The 27,808-nt window shown below is 42.3% G+C and overlaps 1 protein-coding gene across 1 annotated transcript in view; it reads right to left on the bottom strand.

Annotated features, from left to right (window-relative positions):
* The window catches only part of CHSY1 (chondroitin sulfate synthase 1), a 100,070-nt gene extending 72,593 nt beyond the window's left edge, over positions 1-27,477 (bottom strand). The window contains exons 1-2 of the mRNA XM_067555589.1: positions 27,030-27,477; positions 13,386-13,881 (exon numbers count right to left, since the gene is read on the bottom strand). Coding sequence (XP_067411690.1) covers positions 13,386-13,881; positions 27,030-27,343 — 810 coding nt within the window. The 5' untranslated portion in view covers positions 27,344-27,477. The remainder of the gene's footprint in view (positions 1-13,385; positions 13,882-27,029) is intronic.
* Between the last annotated feature and the right edge of the window lie 331 nt (positions 27,478-27,808).

The following is a 27,808-nucleotide window of genomic DNA, read 5'->3' as shown; positions in this document are numbered from 1 at the left end:
CCGCACAGTCTCTGCACATAGTGTGGCATTACAGAACTGTAGCAGGAATGCAGCCTTAGCTGCCTAGCATGTTCATTCTATGCACCACTGAACACAACGTCTCTTGCACTATATGAAAATCTGTAGGATGCAGTGCTGATAAAAGCAAAGGAAACCCAGGTCTCCAAGGACCCACTCACCACATACGTTCTTCAAAAGATGAGACACCATTCTGGAAACCTGATGAAGAGTTGTGTCAGCTAACATAGTCATTCTACTACTGTACAGATATTTCATTAAATGTCCGTTACCTCTGCCTCCAAATGCTGCTCTTCTTCCACAATCCCCTATAATGCATCATTCCATCCCAATCTAGATTGCCACCTCACACTTCTGTCTCCCTACCCCGCAACGTGTCCCCTATAACGTAATTTCTTACCATGCCCCCCTTTACTGCCCTCAGCTTTTGTACAGATATGTATCCATTCTGATGGATCTAAATATTGATATCAACTTTTAAAAACTGGATTCAACAAGAAGGGGGGGACAGAGTGGAGGAGAGTGGAGCAGAGTATCTTGCCCTCTCACAGGCTCCACCCCTCCAGGTGGAAGTTGGATTAAAAAAAGTGGGAGGGGGGGGGGGGATGACAACAAATTTCTACTTCTAGTTAAAGCCAGGCTGACAGCATCAGAATAGGTGAGTAGGGAATAGATGTGAGCAGTTCTAGCTTTGGTGAAAATCAGTTAACATGTGACAATGAAAGGGAATAATGTTTTCCAAGTTGCTTAAGTTACTTAAGGCCAAGATATCCAAGTGTATATGCAAAAGGTCTGGAGATCACTGGGCCGGTCATTACTTAGCTAGAACCCACAAACTTCAGAACAGGATTTTTTTTTTTAAATTATTCCTGAGCAGCAAAACACAAAAAACCCAAAACACACCACACAACACAATTTTTCTTAAAACAATTATAGAAAAATCTACTGTCCCAGATTTGAGGCTAAATTCAATCACTCAAGTGTGCAACAGAGGAATTTTAATCCTGCTTTTAAATGCAAGTTCCCAGAACACCAACCTTAGCTTTGTTCGGGGCACCCTGCTAGATGCCACCCATCACCTAAATGGGAGAGAGGCCACTGTGCCGACAATGCATTACAGGGTACCACTGCATTAGATTTTGCCTCTCTCAAAAGGCAGTCAGTGCTAATTATAGCCTGCGGCACCAAAGCAGATTTAAGATTTATGATGGGGATGTTTTTTTGTACCTGCTCCTTGCTCCCACAAGAGGAAGAGGAACAAGAAATTTTCCGTGGCCTAGAGAACCTAGTAGGGTAAACATGTATTTATATATAAAAACACTAACTCTAGAATTTGTTGTGTTTTTATTTATTTTTTTTTTTGCACAATAATTCCAGCTCTATTCCCTGTTTAATGTTACTTTTGGTTCAACACCTGTTTTCTCAAAGTCAGGAAGCTTCCTCTGAATCCCTCCTCAAGACCTACCTCTGCTATCTCACTGACAGGACTCAGTCATTCCAAAGCTGGTGCTGTAGTCAGGGTGCAAGGGATTTTAGATCAGATTCTCAAGTGGAACTCGGATAGAGTAAGAGGGACACCTCACAATCAGCTAGCCAGCTGGAGCTCCAGATAGAGAAGATCTAACTAAATGCCACGGGCCCAAGGACTTTATAACAGTGGAGGACCAGGTCTAGCAGAGCTCTGCACCACCACACCTCTGCCTCCAGTCCAGGGGTTGAGAGGGCGGATGGTACGAAAGGACCACAGAATCCAGCCCATTATTTATGATAAGCCATTCCTGTGATCTGGAATCAACAGCTAACCTACGTAACTGGATGATCTCAGCATTACCCTGCAGCCTCTTTTCTTATCTGTTACAATGCACAATAAGTATAAGCTCTTTGGGGCAGGAATTTGTCTTCCTACATATCTTTAAAGTGCCTAAGCAAGCAAATGTCACTGTAAAAGTAATGAATACCCATGATACCACCAAGACAATGCTGCTGCACTATCAGAGTCTCAAAAGCAATACATCCAGGGAAGGCTTAAGGCAGCTCAGTGGAGGCAAACTAACACACTCTCCTCTATTCCACCATAATACAGTGGTGACATAACCCCAACAAAACATTTAGTTTTAATTCAAATAAGGAAGTTATTGCCCAAGTAATTAAATCCATTGAAGGGCTATAAAGGCTGGTGCCTTCATTAGCACTAACTTATTCTTGGAGCAATGTTCTAACCAGTCACTCTGATTTACAGTTAGTTACGTATATGAAAACTTGTTGCCCCTTATTATTCGTGAACCAGCTTGTTCAGCCTTTTAGAAGATACATTGAGATCAATTTCAAGTGCCAGTGTAGGCATGCTGGGATGGAAAGAAATATCCATTTGCCAGATATTCTCAATATTTCTGAAGGTATTAAGGAAAAAGCCACTCCAAATTAGCCAGAATTTGCAGAGGTATACTTCTCCCCACCCTTCATACTGCAGTGGAGGAAAACAATTCACCTCTGAAACTTCAGAAGATTCTTACTAGGACATTTATCTTCCTATATCATTTAATAGGAAAAATATTAGCCATCAAACTTCAGATGCCCCAGCTAAGATCTGCAACCTATTTGCTAACCACCAACTGTGTTCTCTGCACATACAGAAGACTATCCCCTTGCTTGACAGCTTTACAGACTAAAGGCTTGTCAACACAAAAACAAATGTGGAATAAAGTAGCGATTCCTGACCAACTCCATGTGTGGATGCTTTAATTCCACAGTAATTCCAAATTAGTTCAATCCACTTATTTCAATTTTGAATAAGACACTCAATGTGGAATATGAGCGTCCACTCATGGAGTTGGTTAGGAATGGCTAAATCCAGAATAGCTGTCCATGTAGCAATGCTCTCAGGGTCCCAAGGCCTCAATTCTGCAGTAGGATCTGACACAGCTGCAGGAGCCTCTGTTAGCAGATCCAAATGCAGGACTGAGGCCTAAATTAGATAGTCAAGTGTCCTCTCCAACTCTAATTAAAAAAAAAAAAAAAAAAAACCTCAGAACACCAACAGAACATTAAATGTATAGCACACAAACCCTACATGAGAAGATCTTCGATGCATTTCACAAATCGTTTGGAGACCAACCGCTTTGTGCCACCATATTTAAATTTAAGATAACTCTGGCTATTTTGTGTTTCATAATGAAACTTTAACCAAAAAAAAAAAAAATTAGTAACAGGACATGTCAGTTAGCCAGATTCTCAAGTCTCCCCTTGGTGAAAATGAAAAATAGAGTCAAGTTTGTGTTTTGTTATTATTGTATGTTAAATTGCTCAAACAAATCTGAAGGTAATTCTTGACAATTTGTTTGCTTCAAGTGGTAATATAAGCAGAAATCCACTTTAAAGTAAGAAATAAATTAGAACAACTAAGTTTTAAGTGAAACGGTATCAGCGAATCCTCTTCCAGCTGAAATTTAAACAGCAACATTTCCAAAGAGTTCTCAATCGTGTTTACAGAGAAGTTGGGGACACTTAAAGGCCATGATGTCCCAGGTATGCAAAAAGAAAATCCCTCCCTTTTAGAGGATACGGATTTCCAGCAAGATTTTAAGAGGCCTCCAGCTGATAACTATGGAAGTTCACACCATCAGGAGTCCAGATAAGGTTTAAACACAGGAAATTAGTGCTAAGTGTTTAAAGCATTTTAAAACTCAATTAAGGATATGTGGCAGCCCAGTAAAGTAGAACCAAGTTCCATTTTCCAAATCAGAGTTTCAGGGCACAATTATCTCACAACAACTCTTCAGCAGGGAACTTGCTAAATGAGATGAGGCTAGGCAGATCCCGAACAACGAATCCTCCATGCGATGTACAGTACAAACTGCAGTCAGCAGATTATGTAGAAAAATCTCATTTTAAATAGCGATCTTGTGCAGTGTAGCACAGAGAGCAACGTTTTAGAAGTGTTCCTTTTTGTGACAGGGAACTGGTGCTGCAGATTGCTGTTTCATAGATGCTACTCTTAAAAGTGGCTATCTAGCAGAGGGCTGGAACCCCCACTGCAGTCCAAAGCCAGGCTCCAGTTTAACATACAGAAACATTTTAGTGCAGAGTATTGGAAGGCTAAGATATTCTGCTCCCATTATTAATTGCAGCTGTACTTCTAAACACAACACAGCATACCGAAGTTTCATCCCAGCAGTCAGCAAAAAAGGAAAAACTGCTGCACTAGTGGATGTCTGTATTCCACAGACAATGATCATAGAAAAGGAAGCAATTGAAGCAGAAGAGGAATTATTTTTTAAGTGATCTCACAATTCTTTTCAGTATTCTTTTCCCCTTTTTTCCTCTCTTAATTTGAGGCAGACCATATGGGTAAGAGTGAAAACAGGTCAGAATACTAATTGGGAAGATACTAATACAGTGTACTAGGGATCGATCATGCTGTATCAACAAAATATAACTGGCAGTTTACTAAAGTCTTTGTATATACTAGCATACCAGGACCAGCAAGGAGACTTAGAGAAGCTACTTTGAAACCCGTTGTTTTAGAGATACGTCAGGATCGAGATTTCTACTGTATATAATTTTGCCATGCTGACTTCCCAATAGCATTTAATAAAGGCCCTGGAAACAGATTAGTGCTACTGGCTTTCACAAGATTGGTATTTGAGATCACACAGGACTACAGGTATGCAGAACCAGTGTCTTGCAAATTAGCTTGCTGCTTTAACTCCAGTCAAGTTTTAAATAAAATGGTTCATAACAGTGAAGACTGAGTTACACCCATTCAATTACTCATGATTTAAGAAAATCCACCTTTTGTTTCTTCATGTAATACTTAATTACTTCTTTTAAATAAAAATCCAAAACATCTCACAGCTTTAATATTACACTCTCGTTGCAAACATATCTAGAACTGAAAGCATTTATGCTGGAAGATACTTAACCATTGCTCTTACACATCGCTTCTCCAACCCCTTCCCCTGCAAACACACACACCTTGTTTTTATTTCCAACCTGCAACTCATTTTTGGCTTTTATATCTCACACTAGCACAGATCTAGACACACCCAACACACCGTTGGTGCTACATAAAATAGTAGCAAGCTTTATTCTTAAAGATTGAAGGGTTGAAAGCAGGTCCCCGGCTACACATTTTTTTTTTTTTTTTTTAAAAGTGAAATTTCACTTGCCAGTAAAACAGATACTGTCAGCTTTAAAAAAAAAAAAAAAAAAAAGCAACTCTGAAAATACTAAGTACTACCTAAGATTCTAGTCATTGTTATAATCTCTTTCTAGTTTTAACTGCTTTGTACATTTGACAACAGTTTGCCTAGACAGAGAAGCAATGAAATTGGCTATACAGTTTCCCCTTGGGAGAAAAACCCACAGAAAACAATTAGACAGCCATTTAGAAAGTGTGCTATTACCAAGCCATAAAGATTACTAAGACTGAAGGAATCCTTAGGGCAGATGTAGTATCCAAAACTTAAAAAAAAACAAAAAACAAAAAACCAAACAGACTAGATTTCAAGTTGATTGTACCCCTTTCATATATTTTGCCATGTGAAATTCACCTATATATGGCAGTATCTAGCTTTGTGGAGATATCATCAAGTCAACTGAGTCTCTTTTCTGAGAATTTGTTTACACACAGCTTTTCATACTTCGTAAATTGGGGAGAGGGACATGCAAGGGATGGGGAAGGGAGGAGAGTAGGAAACTATTTTGTGTAAAGACAGAATGACTTTCACAAAGTTTAGACAAGGGGAACCACATATTTCCCCCTCTCTGATGGTCTCTCAAGTCTTCAGGCAGCTTCTCTCCATAAGTATAAGTACATCTGAATTAGGAGTCTGGGATGGGGGAGCATTCTATTAAAGTTCTTTATCCAGCAATTCAATAAAGCCTTTGACGACTGTACTCAAGACAATGACTAATCTTGATAGCTCCCTAAATTCAGACATGGACCCCAGTTCTTGAAAAAACGGCTGCATTTCAGAAGACAGATTCAGGAAGACGTAAGGTACTTTTATTTATATGCATGGCATTGCTGCTGAAGCTTCAGCAGATTCTACATTACACTATTGAACTCTTCATTTTGATAACCTTCAGTTTAGACATTACTGTAGGTCATCTAACAAACTCAGAGCAGATTAACGGCCTATCTTCTCATGAAAACTGGGTCAAGCTCTAACAAAAAACAAAAACAAAAAAAGCATCTACATTACTTACCACTCTAATACAAATGCACCCTCCTCCCACCCCCAACAGTAAGGCCAGGAGTAAAAAAGTATCCCTGCTAAAACAGAATGAAAATAAAATGGACCTGTCTCCAAGGTCTTTGGGTTCAAACAGAAAAGCAATTAAAATATTTCACAAACCTCAAATTTTGGTTTTTAGGTTTTGCCAATCTACTACTGTAGAAGTCACTAAGAAAAAGCTTATGAATTTTCAGTTAGATTTCACCTTCTTTCAAGTAACTTGGATCTTGATTTTCAACCAGGGAGTACGCAGAGGTCTTCTAGGGGGTACATCAACTCATCTAGATATTTTCCTAATTTTATAACGGGCTACATAAAAAGCACTAGCAAAGTCAGTACAAACTAAAATTTCATACAGACAATCACTTGTTTATACTGCTTTATATACTATACAGTGAAATGTAAATATTATAAAATAAATCATTTGGAACGTAAATATAATTACATGGTAAAAATGAGAAAGTAAGCCATTTTTCAGTAAGTGTGCTGTGACACTTTTGTATTTTTATGTCTGATTGTGTAAGTAGGTAGTTTTTAAGTGAGGTGAAACTTGGAGGTACGCATGACAAATCAGATTCCTGAAAGGGGTACACTAGTCCGGAAAGGTTCAGAGCCATTGACTTAGATGATGTAGAAGTTAGAGTTTGGTCAGAACTTGGATGTGGATCCTAGATTGTTACCTCCCATTCCAAACGCTGAAACCCTCCTCCATCCTGTGGCCTTCCTGCATCTACAGAGAAATTTCCTCTGCCTCGACCTCCCTACTTCTCCCCTCACCCCATCTTAAAATCATAGAATATTAGAGTTGGAAGGGATCTCAGGAGGTCATCTAGTCCAACCCCCTGCTCAAAGCAGGACTAACCTCAGCTGTATCATCCCAGCCAGGGCTTTGTCAAGCCTCAGCTTAAAAACCTCTAAAGATGGAGATTCCACCACCTCCCTAGGTAACCCATTCCAGTGCTTCACCACCCTCCTAGTGAAAAACTTTTTCCTAATGTCCAACTTAGACCTCCCCCCCTGCAACTTGAGACCGTTGATCCTTGTTCTTCAGAAAATACAATTAATAAAGTTATGATGCGCTCCCCCCCCAAGCTCTTCACTGGCTCCCTTTTGCCTGCCGCATCAAGATCAAGTTTTTTAAGTTTGTTTCCAAGGCCTCGCGCAACTCTGCCCCTACCTACGTCTAGCCACCACCTATTTTTGTCCATTGCCTCTCCTGCAAAGTACTCATTTCTTCTCAGACATTCACACAATGCCTGAAATCCATTCTTCAGCTCCGGTATGCCAAGTGGAATCCCACTTCCAAATTGCTCTCAAAAAGATGAAGCAGACTTTCATGAAGTCTTTCAATGACAGTCCCATCCAAGTTAGTTTAAAAATCTGCAGTACTTCAAGATTCTCTCCAACCTAATCATTGTACATACAGATTTTCTGCATCAGATTCAGACTCCAGGCATCTCGTGCGTGGGTACACATGGTACCACATACACTGATGGCATCAATGTTTGCTAAGGATATTATGCTTTGGTTTATTTTAAAGAAGCACATAGCTTGAGGTCAGATTCAACTGCATGTCAGAGAGGCACTGATGTAAAGCAATACTGAAGGCCTGATTTCCAGAAGTGCTGACCTCAGTTGGAGTCATGGACACTCAGCACTGTGAAAGAAGTCAGGTCTTAAATTTGTCACCTCCAACATGGTACTACATTGGTCCAGAAGGTTAACAAAGACACATGCTATACCCTGCTTCTCAAAGGCCTTCTCAACTCTATTTTAATATATATTAGACTAAACATGCTGCTACAGAGTATTCCAATAAAATGATCTCATGAGGGCTCATCCTGCACCATGAGAGTCAACAGGAACTCTGGAAGTTAATGTAGCATAGGATCAAGCTCTAAGATGGCAACACGAAGCTAGTCAGCAGTGCCAGTCAGAGTCGGTCTGAAATACCTTTTTGACACAGCGAAGGAGAAGCTTTCTTCTCAAGAGAGAAACCCACGGAACTGGAGATTAGTCACACACAAACAGTTGTATATTTGTGCACTAAAGCCAGTATTTTCTGTTTTCCTCCCTAAGCACCACAAGATTTCTCTAACGTCTGGCCACTTTAGAGTCCATAGACACCTTCTGTGTGTCTCTCTCTCCTCACCCCACATTTGAGAGCCCTGTATGCAGGTACGGGAATTCAGGGGACACCTAAGTCTGTATCTGATGCTATGTACAAATGTGTTAGAAGAAAACTCTGTTGTAGTGCTTTGAATATCAGAGACACTACTATCCTCATTTAAATCTGGTGGAAAGGCCAGATAGAAATACTAATGTAAGTCTCCCCCTTCTCCCAAACATTTCTTTTCCATTAAAGATTCATAATTGGACCTATGTGATTCTGGATATGGGAAAAACTGCTTTTCCTCAATCCACAATAAAATACAATACTACAAAACTCTCCTCCCTGGCTTCCTTTACATTACCTCCCACATCACTTAAAGATGTTTTGAAAATGTTTTTTGTTTTGATGGCTTTGGTGGAAAACACTTCCCCCGCCCCAGATACTCCACTTCCTAGTTTACCTAGCAGTTTCCATTAAGACACGTGGACCAGTACATTTTTAAAAATTGACTTTTCCGGTCTAGTTAAAAAAGAAAAAAGTATTACATGAGTATTCTTTTGAAAACTGAAGCTTCCAATAAGAGACTTTCACCAGGGCACAACACTGTCTAGGTTCTTATTCCACACTGATCACTGTGGTATTAGGCAAGAAAAGTGTTTGACAAAAGAGCACAAATGGTTTGTATCATAACTGGGGAAAGAGGATATCCTGTAGCTTTGCCAACTACCAGCAGTTATGAATAACAGATAAAAGTTATCAAGATTCTTAAGAAGAGGAATGCAGCTCTTTACATAGTAATTTCATAGCAAATAGCAACTAAAAAAAAATGCCCTGCCCACTACAGAAAGATGATCCTGCAGGTGAGATGCTGCTAATGAAAATATAATATTGCAGCATTGTGCCAGTGCACCAAAGCCAGAAAGTGAACTAGCCAGTCTTCACGCTCCAAGCAGAGAGAAATGCAAAGAAGTAAACGAATAGCAAAAGATAAGATTTTAACAAAGGTATATCAAATATTCTCTCCTCAACCCTGGTAGTGTCTAAGATTGAAATACCTATATTCTCTAGAACTGTGGGGTCCAGTCCTTGTGGGATCAACTCAGCCCTTTATCCTCCCCCAATGTAGATAAATTAAGCTCCACCGAGTTTACTCTGGGTGTGTGTGTGTCAGGATTTGAAAGACAGATCTTATAACCTAAGTCCTGTTCATTCTCTGTAGACCTACAATATTCCATGGCACTGTTAGTCCTTGGTATAAATTGTCCTGTCCCCCTGCTGTCATGCAACATATTGTGCCCCAATTGTTGCATGGCTACGCCCCTTGACCCTAGGAGGTGGCTGCATTTCATAGTTATTTGTTAAGCACAAATGACAGGTTCAGCACTCTACAACATACACAAAAAAGGAACAAACCCTGCTGAAGAGATGTTACAACCTCAGAGACACACACCAGTGGCAGAATAAAACTCAGAAAAGGGAATAAGATAGTGCTATTTCCCCCTTTGCCCCAACCAAGTTTATTCACAACTCTTCGTGGGGGCATCATGAAAATAGGGAGTTTGTACGAGGACTTGGAATGAATGAGGTTGGTGGCTTAGTGAAGTGGGCCAGGTCGTACTCTTCATGAGTAAAGGGCAGCACGGAAGACAGCACCAAGTGCAAGAAGGAAACAAGTTTCAAGACAGATATCATTGTTCACGCACAATGTACAGGAGGAACAAGAGAATCCAGGAGCCAGACATGTAGGCTGGGATGTAGCTTTGATGCAGCAGTAGAGGGGTGTCACATGGTCAGGACAGAGGAAGATAGTTTTGGTGGCCACGTTGTAGCTGGAGTTAAAAGTGAGAGGGAGGTGTGAAAGAGGCTGGAGAAGAGGCGGTTGCAGTTATCAAAACACGTATGACCCCCAGCGTGTAAACCAGGGTAATAGCAATGGAGGGTAGAGGGGGAAGACACAGGGTCTACCAGTGTTTTCCCCAACAATGTTCACAAATGTCTGGCAAAGTACTGATAAACACTTGCTCACGCAAGAAGCCACTACTGACAAATTACTCACATGAATAAGGGCTTGACAATTTGGGCCATTATCTGTAAGGCACTCTGGAACTCTTCTGAATGGAAGGCATGAGCAGAGAACTTTTTTTAAAAGCAATTAGGGTTTCATTTGCTAAGTCCTGCAAGAACTGTAAAGAGGGAACTAATTATAGATATCCTAAAAAATGCAGTACTAATACCCTCAGAAGGCAGGGGATGGAATAACTGTTCCTTCCAACCAAAGACTGTGGCAATAAAATGCACAGCATTTTAGTCATAGTGGTCTCTAGCTTGACACTCATGAATACACTTAAGACATGGAAAATGTTGCTTATGCACTAACCTTTCCTAACACAGCTGGTTAAGAGAGCTGCATTGCTTCAGAGCCATTGTTTTATCTTACGTAAGATTCCCTAGGCACATTTAATCCAGTTGTCTGGGTACTGAGGGAACCAGATCAAAGACCAAATTATGACATTTTAAATTAAAAAGCCCTCAATGAAGTGAAAGTGCAGCTACTCCCTAAAGCAGTAATGTGCTTTCATCACTGAAATATCTACCCAGTAGTTTCTCCCAGGGACCACTAAACCTTACATTCTCACTACAGGAATAATTTTAAAATTCTTGCAATTTACCCCGTCCACACATACTAATTTTAGATAATCCACTGCATCTGAGAGAAAACAACATTCTGGATAGCTTAAAAATGCTCAAGCATTTTGCTTTTCCTCAGCATTATTAGCAGTCTAGTTCTGCTAGATGTTACTCACTGGTTTGTGTTTTGTTTTTCTTTCCTCCTTAAAATGTGACGGCTCCACAAATTATTCTAGATTTTAGGCCTACTGAAATCGATGGCTGTTTTGCCATTCATTTTAATGGGACCAAGATTTGAGCATGTAATATTTACCAAGTGCTACCTGACGTAGCTATTTATATGGAAGTTGTTACAATAATCTGCTCTAGGCCACACAACTGTTTTAAAAAGGAGAACTAAGAAAAAGGTGGTCTGAGCCTTTTCTCTGGAAAGCACCTAATGCACTAGTAAATCATTTCAAGTCTAGAAATACAGAAGTCTATGATTCTATAAGCGACAGCATCACTGCCACTCTAGAGGTGATCTTCTTTAAGGAGTTTTGCTCGTGTCCAGATTTAATTTTTTATGCATAAAACATCTACATGTGCCAAGATGAATGCAGCTGAAAAGTTCTCAATCTCAAGAGCCTGATCCCAGACCCATTGACTTTACTGAGCTTCAGTTGGGCCCAAAAGGAAATAAATGGTAACATCACAGGAGAAGCAGTCAGTATCTATTTCAAAAGTTTAAAATGTGAGGCTGTGAAAATGAAACCTAGTCAGTTAAAATTAATAATAGCTTCAAGTACTACCTCAGATTCAAATCTTTTTTCCGTGGTTTTACATCTCCTTTTTAAAGAACTCCCCCCACTGCTATGCAAAAGCTCACAATAAGGGGGACACTACATTACAGAGGTGCCAGGCAGAAAGAGTAAAGCCCTTGGGACAAAAACATAAGCAAGTGTAAAGCGATCTTCCTCTGACTTTTGTCTGTAGTAATCTTCAGTGTTAATCACACTTCTGCACGTAGTAGGAAGAAGTTGGTGTCCCTTTAAAGAGGGCTTAACTCCCATGTGGCCATATATTTAGATTCTGTAGGGGCAGGCTTTTACAGAACTCCAGATTGATGGAAGTGATTTCACTGGATTTTTTTTTTTTAAATTCCAATGTAGAGTTGAGCAGAATTATTCCTCTGCGATATTTACAACCAAACTATGAAGCCCAGAGAACTGTATGGATCTGAATTGTCCATGAGGATAACAAAGTGTAAGCAACAAACAGCATAGTGAACAGCAGGTTGTGGGTCTTTTAGAGATGCTGAAAATGCAATCAGATCTGTGTGGTCAGATTTCAGTGGTGCTTAGCACAGGTGTAGGGGGGGGATAAGCCCCGCTGAAGACCAGTCTCCACCCACACAGTCCAACAGCAGGAATCAGCAAATATCCCAACAAGTAACAAAATCACACCTGAGCTGTAGACACTTTCATGAACACAGATTTATGTTTAATTATCTGTCACACTGCATATTAAGTCTGCAATGTTAACTACTGGAGAGATTAAACACTTGCTCGGCAACAATTATAGGCTGGGTGAAAAACTAAGGCTGATACATGTAATAACTTTACAATACAAGTATATAAGCCTTGTGTGTTCCAGCACTGAGTAGTTTGGTAATTAGACCATTAGTTTTCAGTACTGACCCCACAGACAAGTTGACTAAGCACAGACTAGAAACTAACACCACCAACTCATGGCTCTGACAGTCAACAAGGCACTCAGGGCCTTAATTTCAGAGGTGCTGAGCACCGGCAGCTCCCTATTAACTTCATACAGGCTTGTGGGTGCTGAGCCCCACTGAAAAAAAATTAAATAAAATAAAATAAAAAATCAAGCCATAAACCACTGATTCAGTTTTCCCCTCGAGTTTCTATTTGTAAAATGGTGGTGATGACTATTCATACCTCACAGAACAGGGATGGTAAAACTATGGGACACTCAGTTTACATGTCACACTTCTAGGGTTTTTTTAAAACCTACCGTAACACTTAACATACAAGAGTAGTGTAACTGAAAGGTGAGAGAAGTTACCAGGTTTTCCTAGTTTGGTCCATTTATGAGACATTTTCCTCTACGTAGTCATGTTTCCGTTTGTGTGGGAGTGTCATACGATGACAGGGAGGAGAAAAACCATTTCAAGTGAGAGAACGATTTCATTGCAAAGCCACAAAGAAAGGAGAGCCCTGGGACAGGTGCAACAGAACTACTTTAACCATTTTTAAATTTATTTTAAACAAAATTAGATGTCAGGTGGGCCGTATTCCATTATCTTGCATCTGGGAGCTGGTATTATCCTGTACAAAGCCACACCCTTAACACCCACACACCTCATTTCTTGTTTGCGTTCTTACCTCGTAAGACCAGACACACTGCACTCCTGCAAATCTCCGCACGCATCTTCCTATTTCCACATCCTCATGGGTGGTGTACATCTCCCGCAAGCACTCTCCAATGTGAGGCACCATTCTGCGCAACACCTCCCGGCTCATGATTACTCCAGGTCCCCCCATGCAGAAGTTCTCACCAGGTTCCAGGGCCAGCTTCCCCATCTCTTCGGTGGTGCCAAGCCCAGTCTGTCCAAGGAAGAGGGGTTCACTGCTGTTCAAACTCCTAAGGAAGCTCTCCAGTCTGTCGCCCTTAATGTAAACATCATCATCTGCTCTCATAAACCATTCGTATTTGTCCAAGTAGTGATCATGCATGTATTTGAGCATCATAAAGGATTTCTTCTGGGGTGGGTAGGAGTCATCCACACCTTGAAGTGGTACGATCGGGATTGAAAGAGAGGTGTCCGAACCCTCACTGGAGAAGAATTCGACCTTGCCAGGAATGGTTTTGGACCAGGTTCTAGAATAAAAATACAAAGTTAAGTATACAGCAGGGGCACACCACAGCACAAGTCAAACACGCAAGAAAAAGTCACTCAGGAGGACCTTTTCTCCATTTGCTTTAAGAACTTCATTCTTTTTAATTCTCTTGAAGTGCTGTCCTTCTTCCATACAAGTGATAGTCTTTGCTTCACATAGCATATACAGTGGTAAGAACCATATACGACAGTGGTCTCTACACTGTGTGGGGGCCAGAGGAAGGTTCTGGGCGTGTGGCAGGGCTCGGGCCAGCCCCCACAGGGGCAGAGAGGGACCACCATCCAGCCCTGTTCTTCCCAACCTCCAGCCCCAGCACTGGCCCCACTGAAAGCCCCAGATTTGGCCACAGCTCCGGCCTGGGTCCCAGCTGCAGCTCCAGCCCTATCTCCACTCCGGGCCCCAGAAAGATGCCATTATTGGCAAGGGGAGAGGGGGGCAAAGACGACAAAGTTTGGGACCAATGATCCACAACATGCAAGCCATTGCAACATGTCACGCTTCAGAGCCTAGTTTTCTAGTTTCAGGATGGGGGTAACAATAGAGCTCCTGAAAAGTCCACATTTAGTTCTGAAGAAGTGCTCAGTGTTAAGCTAACTCTACTCCCACTGATGTCAATCATCAGACTCCCACTGAAATCAAAGGGAACTGTGTCAGACTAATGCCAAGTGCTCTTGAAAGCAACACCTAAGATTTTACAATGGACTATAGAAAAGTAGAGTATGTAGACCAGTCAGAGGTGGAGGGAAGAACAACATTTGGGACCTCCTGGCTTCTGACTTCAAGCCACTACCTTCCCGGCAGAAGGTTTTTGCAGAATTTCAGAAAATCAATTTATTTTTTAATCCTAGAGAATGAATCTTCAAGTTTGAGCAGGTGAGAGAATTCACACAAAATTGGCTTCAAGCTCTCAAAAGCTTCCCCTACTCCCGTCTACTGGTGACTATGTTAATCTATAGTTTCAGAGGTGAAATGAACAGATGACAATTTTTGCATAAACTTGTAAAAAGTCTGTACCCACAGGAAGAAAGACTTTAGGACAGATGGGCAGAGTAGTGGTGTTTTCCACCCAGGAGCTAGTAAATGGAATAAATAGGCTCTGATGGAGGGAGAGAGTTTTCCCAAGCAGTTCAAGGAACAGCGGAAGGAACAGGAAAGGTCACCCCAAACTCATCTGTCCCCTATTAGCTGGAGGCTAATGGAAAAGCAGCCCCAAAGAATGCAGCACAGACAGCAGCACTAGGAACCCTAACAGATTGGCTTCTCTTCTCTCCATGGTATTATCTCTAAACCTTGCTAATGGCATCACTACATCATTTTGTATCAGGCCATGGAGAATAGGAACATACATTTTTAAGCCCTACTCAAGGTTCTGGTATTAACTGTTCCATGATCCCACAAGCTTAGCATCTAGTTCAGAAACTCAGCAAACCAAAAGGAAGAGAAAAGACAACTGAAATGGAGGGTTAAAAAGTAAAGACCTCCATTTGGGTTGACAGCAGGGTTGAATTTGAACCCAGGATCCCACAGAGCTAAAACCATGAGATTCTCCCCTTCAGTTAAAGGATTTAGGGATGAGATTTTCAAAGAGGTCAAAGAGACTTAAAATGGCTTTCAATGGAATTAGCACTCCTGACTCAAGAAGTTTATGAATATGTTACTTCTGATGTGGATCAGCTACTAGACTAAGAAAGACCCATACTCTTCTAAGGAGGTTAGGAAAGCAGTGGGGTTTAAATAGAGATGGATATTTGTGGACAAGAAATGACAGGCTGTTCAAAGCATAAGAGAAAGCATGAGACAGGAACTGGGAGAGGAACTCTGATCAGCAATATAGGCAGGGCCTATGGAATCACAGTCACTCTTATATCCAGGAGCCCTTATTTGTGTTGAGCTGTGTTAAAGCACACCATCTGTTTTAAGCCTTCAGCAACAACCTCTAGCAAAGCCTGTCTACAGCAGATGTACATGGGTAACTGGCCTCTTTACACCACTTAGGATGACTCCATTTTATACCTCTTCTGAGACAGACTCAAGCAGAGACTTTTTAGAGACTGTCTAAGTTATGTAGCTATTAAAAGTTTTACACCCTTGCTCTTAAAACTTATGAAATTTAGATCATTGAGTACTGTTTAATGCAATTTCTATTCACAAAGAGGAAAGATTATTCTCTGCAGGAAGACATGGAAAACACTTTTAATCAGTAACTGGACAGTTTTTTCTTGCATGAGGTATTTTCTAGTTATGTTTGGCAGCTTTGTTCAGACCATAATCTGCATTCAGAATCTGATATGAAAACATTCTTGACGTGTGAAAAATAATAGTGTTACTTAAATGTATCACTGCTATTTATACCAGGTATTTCCAACCACAATTTTTTAGATTAAAAATAGTGTAAATGATCCAAACATATCCTACTCTATCTGAAAAATCTACAGCATTAGCCATTATGAGACCTCATTTAAAAATATTCAGGTAAATTAAACAAGAAGTTCCATTTAGAAATACAAAGGTATTTTAAATTTTCACTATCCAATGAATTGGGCAGTTGGTGTTTAACAGTGATGTCTGCTCATTGCAGAAGTTTTAATTACAAGTCACGATAACTTAAAAGGTAGACTTACTTTAAGTCTGGATTTATTATTCAAATGTCCAGTGCACTGAGGAAATTAACATCCAGCTGAAGTCAGGGGAAAGAATCCCACTGACATCAGTCAGAGTTGGATTAGACCTTTAGGGTCTGTCTACACAGCAAAGAAAAACCCAAGGCTGGCCTCTGCCAGCTGACTCAGGCTCAGAGGGCTGGTGCTGCAGGGCTGTTTCACTGCTGTGTAGACTTCTGGGCCTGTGCTCTGGGAGCCTCCCACTCACAGGGTCCTAGAGCCCACGCCCCAGCCTGAATCCAGAAGTCTACATAGCAATGCAACAGCCCCGCAACCCCAGCCGCATACTTTTCTTTGCTGTGTAGACATACCCCCCATCATCAGTGATGTCATTAATGCATAAGCTACAGGCTATGAAAGGATCCTATTAAAGTGGGGAAAACCAGCTAGTTTTAAGCAAACAAACACCAACCCCTTAAGTCTTCAGGAACTAATGAGTTTCTTTAATTCTTTGGTAACTGCACCTAAATTACTCAGAAAGGAGTACATGATCAAAGAGAAAGCAGACCACACCTGGCTTTTTCTAGGCTAATATCTGGTGGTTTATGAGTGAAATATCCCAATATAAATTTAAAAACTCACTCACCACATGAAGAAGAATGCGCCAAAAAGTGCATTTTGACAAATCTAAATGTAACTAGAATTGTGGAACAAAAGCTGTTGGGAATCACAATCATCAAAAGCATCTATTGTTATCTGTTCCCAAAGCTGCTTTTATACTGAACCCAGCCACTTCCCAGACAGATTCAGTTGATAAAGTGGAAACTTCTTCAATGTATTGTCTTTTTCCTTTCAGAAAGCCAATTAATATTCTAATGCACGCCATATACCAGAGATCCCCAAACTGCGGGGAGCACCCACTAGGGGGCCGCAGCAGAACCTGGGCCAGCCCCTAGGTGGGCAAAGAGAAAGCACCAACCAGCTCCATTCTGCCCCCATCTCTGCTCCAGCCGAAGCCCCAGCCTCGGCTCCCAGCTGTGGCCCCACATCCTGGGCCCTTCTCCCTGCTTTGGGCACCAGCTCTCTGCTCCATTCACAGCCCTGGCCCCTGAGACCCCAGCTCATGGCCCCAGCCCCACAGCTGCAGCTCCAACCCCCACCCCAGGCCTAGCAGTTCCAGCCACACACAGCCCCCAACCGTGGCTTTGGCCCCACTCCCAGCCCCAGCTCACAACTGCAGCTCTTGGGGGGAGGGGGGTGGCACAGACCAGGTAAGGGATGTGACCCCAAATGTTTGGGGACCACTGCCCTACACCATGAAAAGTCGGCCATCTCCAATGATGAACTATGGACAGCACAGGGGTTCTTTGTGTTTTATAACTCCTAGCCAATGATCCTCCATAGTCTGGATGCTTTAGAAGGATACTCAGCTATTTAAAGCAATGCTGTGTCTGTTATTTCCCACGTTTGTAGGTGCTCTTGACCCACCTAGTTCAAGTTCTCTCATAGCAACACTTATTTGAGTACAGTACCGGTAAGGAACAGCTCCTTGTCACTGAAAGTGCAACAGCAGCAGCATGCATGAGTAAAATTCTAGCAGATTGGGTTTCTAGTGTTCAAATTGGCCCAAAACCAGTTGTCCTAGATAATACCTTTGGCAGAAATATAGTTGGAGCATACCTTATCCATTTCCTAAAGTAATGGGATTTATAAGATAAGGTGCAAGTCATCTTAACTCAAGGTTGTGGCTTCCAGCACACGTTAGAACTTTGGTATGGATGACCACTCGCAGAAGCTCACTTAAGGTCTTTTGAATGCAAGAGTTATCGGAGGCCAAAACATCTGGAGATCAACACCTGCTGCTTCTTACAGTCAGAATTAGTGGCAGATGACATTTGATAGGCATAATTTATTCTCCCATGCATCCACTTATTCTGAAAGTATAGTAACAGAAAAATTTAAGTTCAGGACACGTTGATTACATCTAATAAAAGAATCAAACCTGAATTTATATAATCAGCCATATCTGACACTTGAAAGATGTCTATCAAAGACAAGAACAATAATTATAAACATGGAATTCTGTTCAAATTTACTTCAGGCCTCTTAATTTTAAGTCACTGAACAGTCCACTTGCAACGTCATAAGTGCAAAACCAAGTTAACATGTTCATAGTAACTATTCCAATTCACTCTATAATCCTTAGGTCAATTTCTTTTGCTTGATCTCCAGCTATAGGTAGTGTCCTAATTCATAAGACTTCACATTCACAGGGCTTTGTTCTTGTTCCCCTCTCAGGGCCTGAACAGTATTTACTCACATGGAGCAACCCCATTTACTTTGCTTGTACTAGTCCCTATCTGAATTCTCTCTCATGTCTCAAAGGTTTGCAGAACTAAGTCTGAAGTTTGGTAATAAAAACCAAGAGATAGATACTTTCAAAGAAGCCCTATACTCCATCCCTCCAATTCCCCAGTCAGACTCCTTTGGTTAAGGAAATGTGGTCACAACACTTCTACAGTCAGGTAGCCGAATTTGGTGTTACCAGGATTATCAATCATCTATACTGCAGTAGTCCCTAGAGGCCACAGACAGGTATATACTAGACATTTTACAAAGATGTATCAAGTACGGAAAACTTTAGATCATCAGTATCCAAAAAACCACATAACAGAACTGCTCTGTTAGAGCCCAACCCTCTCTCATAGGCAGAATCTTTACCTATGTGAACAGGAATACTGCATGAGTCAGGATTTGAAGGATTAGGCCCACAGAGTTGCTAGGTTTTTTGGGAGAAGTGTTGAAGATGTGCATATTGAGAAACACTAGTTCACACAGTGTGCAAGACACACACAATTCTGATAATCCAGAAACATGAGTCACCAACATCATAATTTAAACAAGAGTTGAGCAATCCTCCATCAAGGCACTTAACATCGTGCGTTAATGCTATCTGTCAAAGCGTCATTACTTTATGAGTCAGATGACTTTTTTGTTCACATGCATGCAGCCCATTGCATGCAAGTCACATGATCAGTACAGCTGGTCGGGTACAAGAGTTCTTCATAGATGGCTGTTAAAAATCAAATCAATGTAAATCAAATGCATGCCATGTTTTGTGGACACAAACTAAGATGCATATGAGACCAGGTTAGGGCTACAAAGCCAACAGCTACTATAACCAGGAATTAAGTACTTCCTAAAAAGCAACCATTAATACAGTTACAGTGTTGTTAGCAGTAATAATGTATGCACTTAGCAGTAAGGACTTGGCATGCCCTAGATCTGGAGTTTTTCCTCATCATTGGTTTCCAAAACAAATTTTTGCTTCATTATCTCTAGTGAAGACTCAGCAAACACACAATACTCTAGAATATTCATTGTGTAGATGGTTTCTCTTCTGTAGAGTCCCAAACGAAAGATGATTTTTTTTTTTGGGGGGGGGGGGGGGGGAGAGAAGGAGAGGAAGGGAAGTATTCAATTTTGCCTGAGCATGCTGGGAACCTCCCTTGCAGGAGACCAAGAAAGCCCTGAAGAGTTTTGAGAAAGACTCGTATTGCATCATTATGCCGAAGAAAATGCCATTTGTCAATGCATCAGCAAGATAATGGAGCTGGGAAAATAATTTCTTGAATACTTGGTGCAGCCTTGAATTAAGACTAGTTTTGAGCAACTCTGTTTCTAAATGATGGGTTAGGTCGCTAGTGAGTTCTTACCAAGAAGCAAGACAATCAGCTCAACTCAGCTATGAATGTCATGCTGAGAAAGCAGAGCCACAAGTACCAGAGCCACATCTGCTACCAAGTGCCTGCTACTACATGAGTGAAAGGAGCACTAATCTTCAGCACTGAAGAATTTTACATCCACTTGGTATTCATAGGGTTACTTCAACAATTCAGTGCAAACCATTATATTGAATACCACATACAATTCTGTCTCCCCTCTTACCACAGATGATCTCTAGGAGTTTATATCTTAATAGGAAATTTCTTTTTAAAGCTCCCAGCCCTGCTGTCCTGCAGAAAGTTGCCAGGGAGCCTGCATGGTCTGGCATATTCCTTAAAGTCTCCCATTCCAAACCTAAGAAATGCTAATCTATGGCTCTTATTTCCAGAAGGGTTAGAGTTCAGTTTCAATTATGCACCTACAAGTATACGTGGGTACAATTTACAGCATTTGAATAAATGTACAAGTGTGCTTAGGATTTACATATATTGCTCCTACAATCAATTTTAGGTGGTCAAGTCAGTGCCTAAGACTCCTCTTTACCTCAGAAGTATAACAGCTGGTTGCCCCAAAAATATATTATTTGTTCTGTAGAGAACATTATGGATTTTGGGTCACTGTAATAAATATTAAAGCTCTCCCAAAAGTCTTATACCCTCACCATAATATGGGACCAGACCATAAAAAGAACTTCAATTGTATGCACTGCTATTTTCTTCCATATTCCAATTATTTTGATTAAAACATATCTGGATTCACTCCATATAATCTGAATTGGAAGCAAATGACATTTTCCAAATATAAGTAGTATATACTCCACCACAGTATCTAGCTAGTTACCCTGAAAGGACCAAACAAGAGGAATACCAACCAGTAGACTAGATCCTGCGGCCTGCCGATAGAGAGCCTGGATAAATATGTGTTTTGTATTATACTCTTGCAGTGTCGTCCGTCCCATCCCTGCCCCCCGCAAGCTCTGGCATAGAATACACACTATACTCTTAGACCCCAAATCCTTTTGGCTGCCTTATGCTGCAGCTTTTCTAAGCATTCAAGTATTTAGATTTTTCAGCAATTTATTTCCTATATAACAGCATGACAATGTGTTCAAAATGCAGTCTCTTGAATAAGTGCCTTACATTAGAACCTTCCACACAACATTTGAAAGAGGCAAGTTTGGGCATGAGTGTAGAGGTACTGCACATTATCCTTAGGCAGAATGGCATCTCTCTTTCACATTCTTTTAAAAACTGCAATCCCTGTTTTTATTCCTCAATTACCTTTTCTCTACACTGAACTGCATATTACACTCAACTCTGTTCTCAAAGTTTGATTCCTCCTATACATTAATTGTGTTAAAAGTTAACTATTCTCCAGAATTTCCCAGTCAATATAATTGATGTGCAAAATAAATGAGTGGATCTAGTATTCAGCACATTGACTGCCGCTTCTATTCCATTTATAAGACATCTTTGTCCAGGCTTTTTACTAAGGGTAGACTTTGGAATCCTCTGGTACTTAGTCTACTGGTGGGAGTTCTCCCTTCTGTGGTCACTTTAGGATAGCTTCCCTCCATTCCATATATTAGCATTTATTGACATCCTTTTTCTGGGTCTGATGCCTTTGTTAGTTGGTCTCTATACCTATACTCTTCTTTCTGTCTTTGATCTACATGGCCACAGCAAGAGTGATCAAATCATCTTCCTATGTTGTATTTCACTGGCCCTCTAAAACATAGTTTCTGCTATTCTGTTTGTCAGATGGAACAGTTTGAAAATCAAATGTCTACTACACTCTGCCTCTCAGGCTACCAGAGCACTATTTGGAGCCTCCTAAAACTCAATAGGCCCACTTCTCCCACTAGCAACTCGCTGAAATGACTGACAAAGCTCACGTTCTTCCTAACCATAAGTGGATTAATAGCAGCAAGGGACACCATACATTTTGTACTTCAGTCCCTGGTAAGTATTTGCAGCCACCTTTTTTTCCAACTGAAGCCTTAGAACTAAAATAGTTTAGAGATTTTCACTCCCCTGTACCCTTGGCTCCATTCACAACTATTGAACTCATATTAGCCAGTCTCTGCAACCCGCAAGATGGCAATACCAGAATTCCTTGCCAAGACGATCCCCATTTTCCTTGCTACAACCATCAATTCATCTCATTGTGACACTCTGTCAATTTAATAATCTTTGTTGCCTAGTGGAGTACTCCATGATAATTATATGCCATCTAAAATTTCTTTTAGACAAAGGTAAGTGTATTCCTGTCCCTGGGACTTTTTTTTTTTTTTAAATGAACAGTAAGGTGAACAATGTTTTTAGGTTCTTCACAACGGTAATGACTCTCAGATCTTGTCCCGTCAGTAACTACTGATTCCCTCAAAAAAGCCACCAATTTTTTTTTTTTTTTTTTTGGGGGGGGGGGGGAGGGAGGAGGTTAAGGGGGGTGAGGGTAGGGTGGGGGAGGGAAGGTTATTAATTTCCCCTTCCAAGCTGCACATTTCCTTTCTTACTGGACCTTTTTTTTCCTTCCTTCTCTCCACCTTCACCCAACATTTGGCAGTTGCCATCTCTCCCACAAACACACTGTGGACCTAGTTCTGCGAGCCTGACCCACTGCAGTAGCACCACTGAAGTCAATAGGATGATCTGTAGGACTACTACCCAGTGTAACTGATGCGGAGTAAAGTCCTATATTTGTAAATCAGAAGGGTAAATTCTGCCTGTGCCAACATCTCCTTGTACATCTTCCACAACTCTCTCAAGACCTCATAGAATCATAGAAGATTAGGGTTGGAAGGGACCTCAGGAGGTCATCTAGTCCAACTCTCTGCTCAAAACAGGACCAACCCCAACTAAATCATCTCAGCCAGGGCTTTGTCAAGCCAGGCCTTAAAAGCCTCTAAGGATGGAGATTCCACCACTTCCCTAGGTAACCCATTCCAGTGCTTCACCACCCTCCTCGTGAAAAAGTTTTTCCTAATATCCAACCTAGACCTCCCCCACTGCAACTTGAGATCACTGCTCCTAGTTCTGTCATCTACCACCAATGAAAACAGTCTAGCTCTATCCTCCCTGGAACCCCCTTTCAGGAAATTAAAGGCTGCCATCAAATTTCCCCTCATTCTTCTCTTCCTAAGACTAAACTAGCCTAGTTCCTTCAGCCCCTCCTCATAAGTCTTGTGCTCCAGCCCCCTAATCATTTTTGTTGCCCTTCGCTGGGACTCTTTCCAATTTGTCCACATCCTTTCTGTGGGGGTGGAGGGCCACAAAACTGGACACAATACTCCAAATGTGGCCTCACCAGTGCCGAATAGAGGGGAAAAATCACTTCCCTCGATCTGCTGGCAATGCTCCTAGTAATGCAGCCGAATATGCTGTTAGTGTGTCCTTATTGCCAAGAAGACTGTTGACTCATATCCAGATTCTAGTCCACTGTAATCCCTAGGACCTTTTCTGCAGAACTGCTGCCTAGCCTGTCGGTTCCCAGTCTGTAGCAGTGCATGGGATTCTTCCGTCCTAAGTGCAGGATTCTGCACTTGTCCTTGTTGAACCTCATCAGATTTCTTTTGGCCCAGTCCTCTAATTTGTCTAGGTCACTCTGTATCCTATCCCTGCCCTCCAGCATATCTATCACTCACCCATCTTAGTGTCATCTGCCAACTTGCTGAAGGTGCAATCCACCCCATCCTCTAGATCATTAATGAAGACGTTGAACAAAATCAGCCCGAGCACTGACCCGTGGGTCACTCTGTTTGTTATCGGCTGCCAACTAGACACCTCCTCCCTCTCTAAAATTCCTAACTCAACTAGAGCTACTATACTGAAGAGCCCAGTTAGCAGTGATCCAGCTTGGTTCAGGCTTTCCTATCTAGTTCTTGCTACATGGACTATACAAGTTTTGCAGTTTAAAATATTTTCCCCACTCATTTTTTAAAAATATCTGTCCTAATCCTGATGAAACAGATAACATAAGGAATTGCCCTGAACAAAGGGGGGGAAAAAAAAAAAGCTGTTAAGCATCCCCTTCCACTAATATATTTTATGGCCTTATGCTCAGATGCTTCCATTTCTGCTAACAATTAAAAGCACTTTTATTTGCTCAGTTTTGCTATCCTATTGATCAAACAAGCCAAATATTTTTACCATATAAAATACATGAATTTGTTAAAGATACATCTGCAAAAAAGCTCCTTATCTTTCATTTGATACTGTTTGTTATACCATGTACAATTATAAAAACTGTAATATATCCAAGTTAGATTGCCAAGTCTTAACTACTTCAGGTGCTTAAGATCTTGCAGAAGCATGCCTTAGGGCATGACCTCCCAAGATCTGCCTTTAGCCGAAGGTTAAAGCACGATACACATTTTGTGCAAGACACATCAGCAGAATAGATATGCTCTCTAGACCCACAGGTACTAGGGATGACTGCTCTAATAGACAGAGACTTGTGCTGAAAACTTTGTTACTATGTTCCAACCACTGTTTGTATTATAGAAGCATATAGGAGTCCCCTTTATGGATCAGGGCTACATTGGTATGCCTAGCACAAAGAGGATCCCTGCCTTGAAGAACTTAACTTGCAGTGTTCTCTTGAGATCTCCTTCCCTGTGTTACCATCACCAGGAATCATCAAAACTAAAGAACATTAAACAAGTTATGTTTCACCATTTATGCTTTTTGCTTACTTAGTCCCTGTTCTCAACCTGGAGATCATTTTCTTCATGGTCAGATGGGAGCGGAGGTGGTCACAAAACCTTTTTTCTATCATAATATGGGGTCTTTGTATGGAAAAGATTCACAACACTGCACCTACACAATGTTGCGACTTTGGTTTAAGCACCACCATGGTGAATGTTTAGAAAAATGAAAGTTCCAGAAAAAAACATTTCTATTAATATTAAAATGTTGGAAGCTGCGGTATCTTAAGCTTCATTTAAAAAACAAGGTGGGGCTATAATTACCAGATAATGTCTCTTAAAATAAGACACAAAAGATTGGTCTAGTGCAGTACTGTAAGCATGACCCTGGCAATTTTGATAAATACAGGGGTTGAAGTTCTCTCTCCCACATGCACGCACACACACCACTGCTTTCCATGTTACTCACTTCTGCCTCATATGGGGAGCCAAATTATTTCCCAATGAGCTATATTTTAAAACGAGTTTCGCTAAAAACTTCCATACCGGAAGTCTTAACAAGACTTAGAGTTCTATGCAAAAATGTTAGCCGAGCATATCCTAATGAAGAATAAGGGATGCCAGTGGAAAGTGCAAATGAATAAACCTGAGTATTGGCATGCTTGTGGACTCTCATCAGTTATCAGGCTGATCATTGTCAGGGTATATGACAATTCTGATGCAAGAGCATTTCCTTCTTTTAAACTGTCAACTTAGTGCAGTTGGTCAGATAAACCAAAACCAAGAAAAGCCTTATGGTGAAAACTCTAGAATATAAACTCAAATTTACATTTGCAAAGTAGCATTCAATTTTGTTCACGGGTTCTCTCAAACAAGAGTTAGTTAACTCTTAAATTTTAAAAGAGAATAACTTGAGGATGAAAGGTCACACTGTCTGAAGTTATTTGCCTACTACTGTTGCAAGTAGCAACAAAAAAGGCTACAACTGAAAGATTTCTATTTTTTCAGTTCCCTTTAGTTCATTTGACATTACTTTGGGAACAAGTGAAACTGCTTAGAAACACGGTGCCTTGGTCCATTTCTCCTGCTGTGTGTGGGGGTCTGCTAGACAGCACCAGGGGAAAGAAAAGTTATTTAAATAATAGGAAAATGTGAATGAAAGAACCACAAAAGATTAGCATGGAGACTTAGGAGGTGGAGGTGTAGTACCTGAAGTTACTTTTAACTGGCTTTTTGAGGCTTATTAGGTATCGAGTCAGAGCAGTGTGTAAGTCAGACACTGGTCTCTGTACAGAGCAGATCTTTTCCTACTTACTGAGAAACTCAGCAGCAGCTCAGGATGCATGTTTCAAGATTTCCTCCATATTGATCTATATGGAGGCTCTTTTTATAAATCCCTTTGACACTGATAGTATGCACAAAGTCACCGACAGGCATGTAATGCCATTACAAAAAATGCCTTCAAATACACAGCAAGTCAAGATTGCTGAAGAGAATCTAGATACTTACAGATCCCATCTGTCAGAGTACAAAGCAGCAGGTTAGCAGCAAGACCCCCTGGATCTGTGCAGTAGGTTAGAGATGTCCAGAGGGGAAGAATAAAGCAAGATCTCCCCCTCTCCCTGCAAGGCTACAGTGATTTTATCCATTTAACAGATGGGAAGATGCACATACAAAGGAACCCAGATAAGAGAGAGGAATATAAAGCACATTCCCCCATACAGACATTCTCTTCTCTGTACACCCCCTATAGGGACTTTATCCACTTAACAGATGTAGGCTAACATGCAAAGAAAAGAGGGGCATAAAGCAAATCCCCATACATATTCCCCTCCTGCTGCACCCACTCCTACTCCAGTGACTATCCCCTTCACTGATGTGGGGCTACATATTCCGAAGAAGTCGGGGGGAGGGGGTTGCCCCATACCTAGAGCAGCATAATAGGGGAAGCCAGAGCAAGAAGAGCCTGCTCCAAGCACGTGGGGGGGATGTGATAACACAGAACAGACCCCCAGAAGCAGAAGGAAAGACCCTCCCCATGCACTGCGGGAGAAGGACAGAGAAGGGTTGCCGTGGAGAGGAAGGGAAAAGATGCCCTGCGCCATGCACTGGTGGAGGGGACGGAGAGAGATGCCAAGGCAGGGGTGCAGTCCTCACCTGTAGGCAGCTACCGCCCGGCTCTGCAGGTATTTCTGGGCTGTCATGACCCCCACGAAGAGGAAGTTGCTGGCCGGCGGCACGTCGCCCGGGCGCCCGGCGGGGTCCTGGGGCCAGAGCAGCGCCCCCCGGGAGTCCCTACGCGGCAGCCCAGCGCCCTGCTGCAGCCGGCAGCCCTCGGGGCTCGCCTTCCGCCGGTGTCCCGCTCGCTTCAGCTCCGAGGCGCGGGGCAGGATGAGCCGCGAGGCCAGGATGAAGCCCAGGATGAGTCCTAGCAACACGCTGAGCCAGGAGCGGCGGCTTCTGCCAGCCATGCCCCGATCGCTGCCCGACACACGCTGGCCCCCCAAAATACAGCGCGCCCCGGCTGCCGGGCCCCTGGCTGCCCGCTCCGCTCCGCGCCTACAGCCCGGCTTCTGCCAGCCCCGGGGCTCCCCGGCGCCCCCACTGCCCGGCCCCGGAGCCCAGCGCCCCACCGCCAGCTCCCCGCCCCCCACTGCCTAGGCGGCCCCGCCCCGCCCCCGCTTGCCTGAGTCCTGCCCCCCAGGAGCCCCCGCCCCGTGTCTAGCCGCCTCTCAGTCCCTGCCGCCCCCTAAACTCCCAGCCAAGCCCGGCCCGCCTCCGCCGGCCCAGCTCCCAGCGCTGCCTAGCCGGAGCCGCCCCCCCGCGCTCCAGGTGCCACCAGGTGCCACCAGGGCCCCCCCGGTCCCGGCGCCCCCAGCGAGCCCGGCCGCCGCCGCTGTGCCCTCCTCACAGCCGGCCCCGCGGCTGCCCGCCCG

This window comes from Emydura macquarii, unplaced genomic scaffold (assembly GCF_026122565.2).
Source record: "Emydura macquarii macquarii isolate MOO-44397 ecotype Brisbane River unplaced genomic scaffold, CSIRO-AGI_Emac_v2 contig_1644, whole genome shotgun sequence".
NCBI lineage: Eukaryota > Metazoa > Chordata > Testudines > Chelidae > Emydura > Emydura macquarii.
Note: the sequence above shows the minus strand (reverse complement) of the source record. Positions and strands in the feature narration are given on the sequence as shown.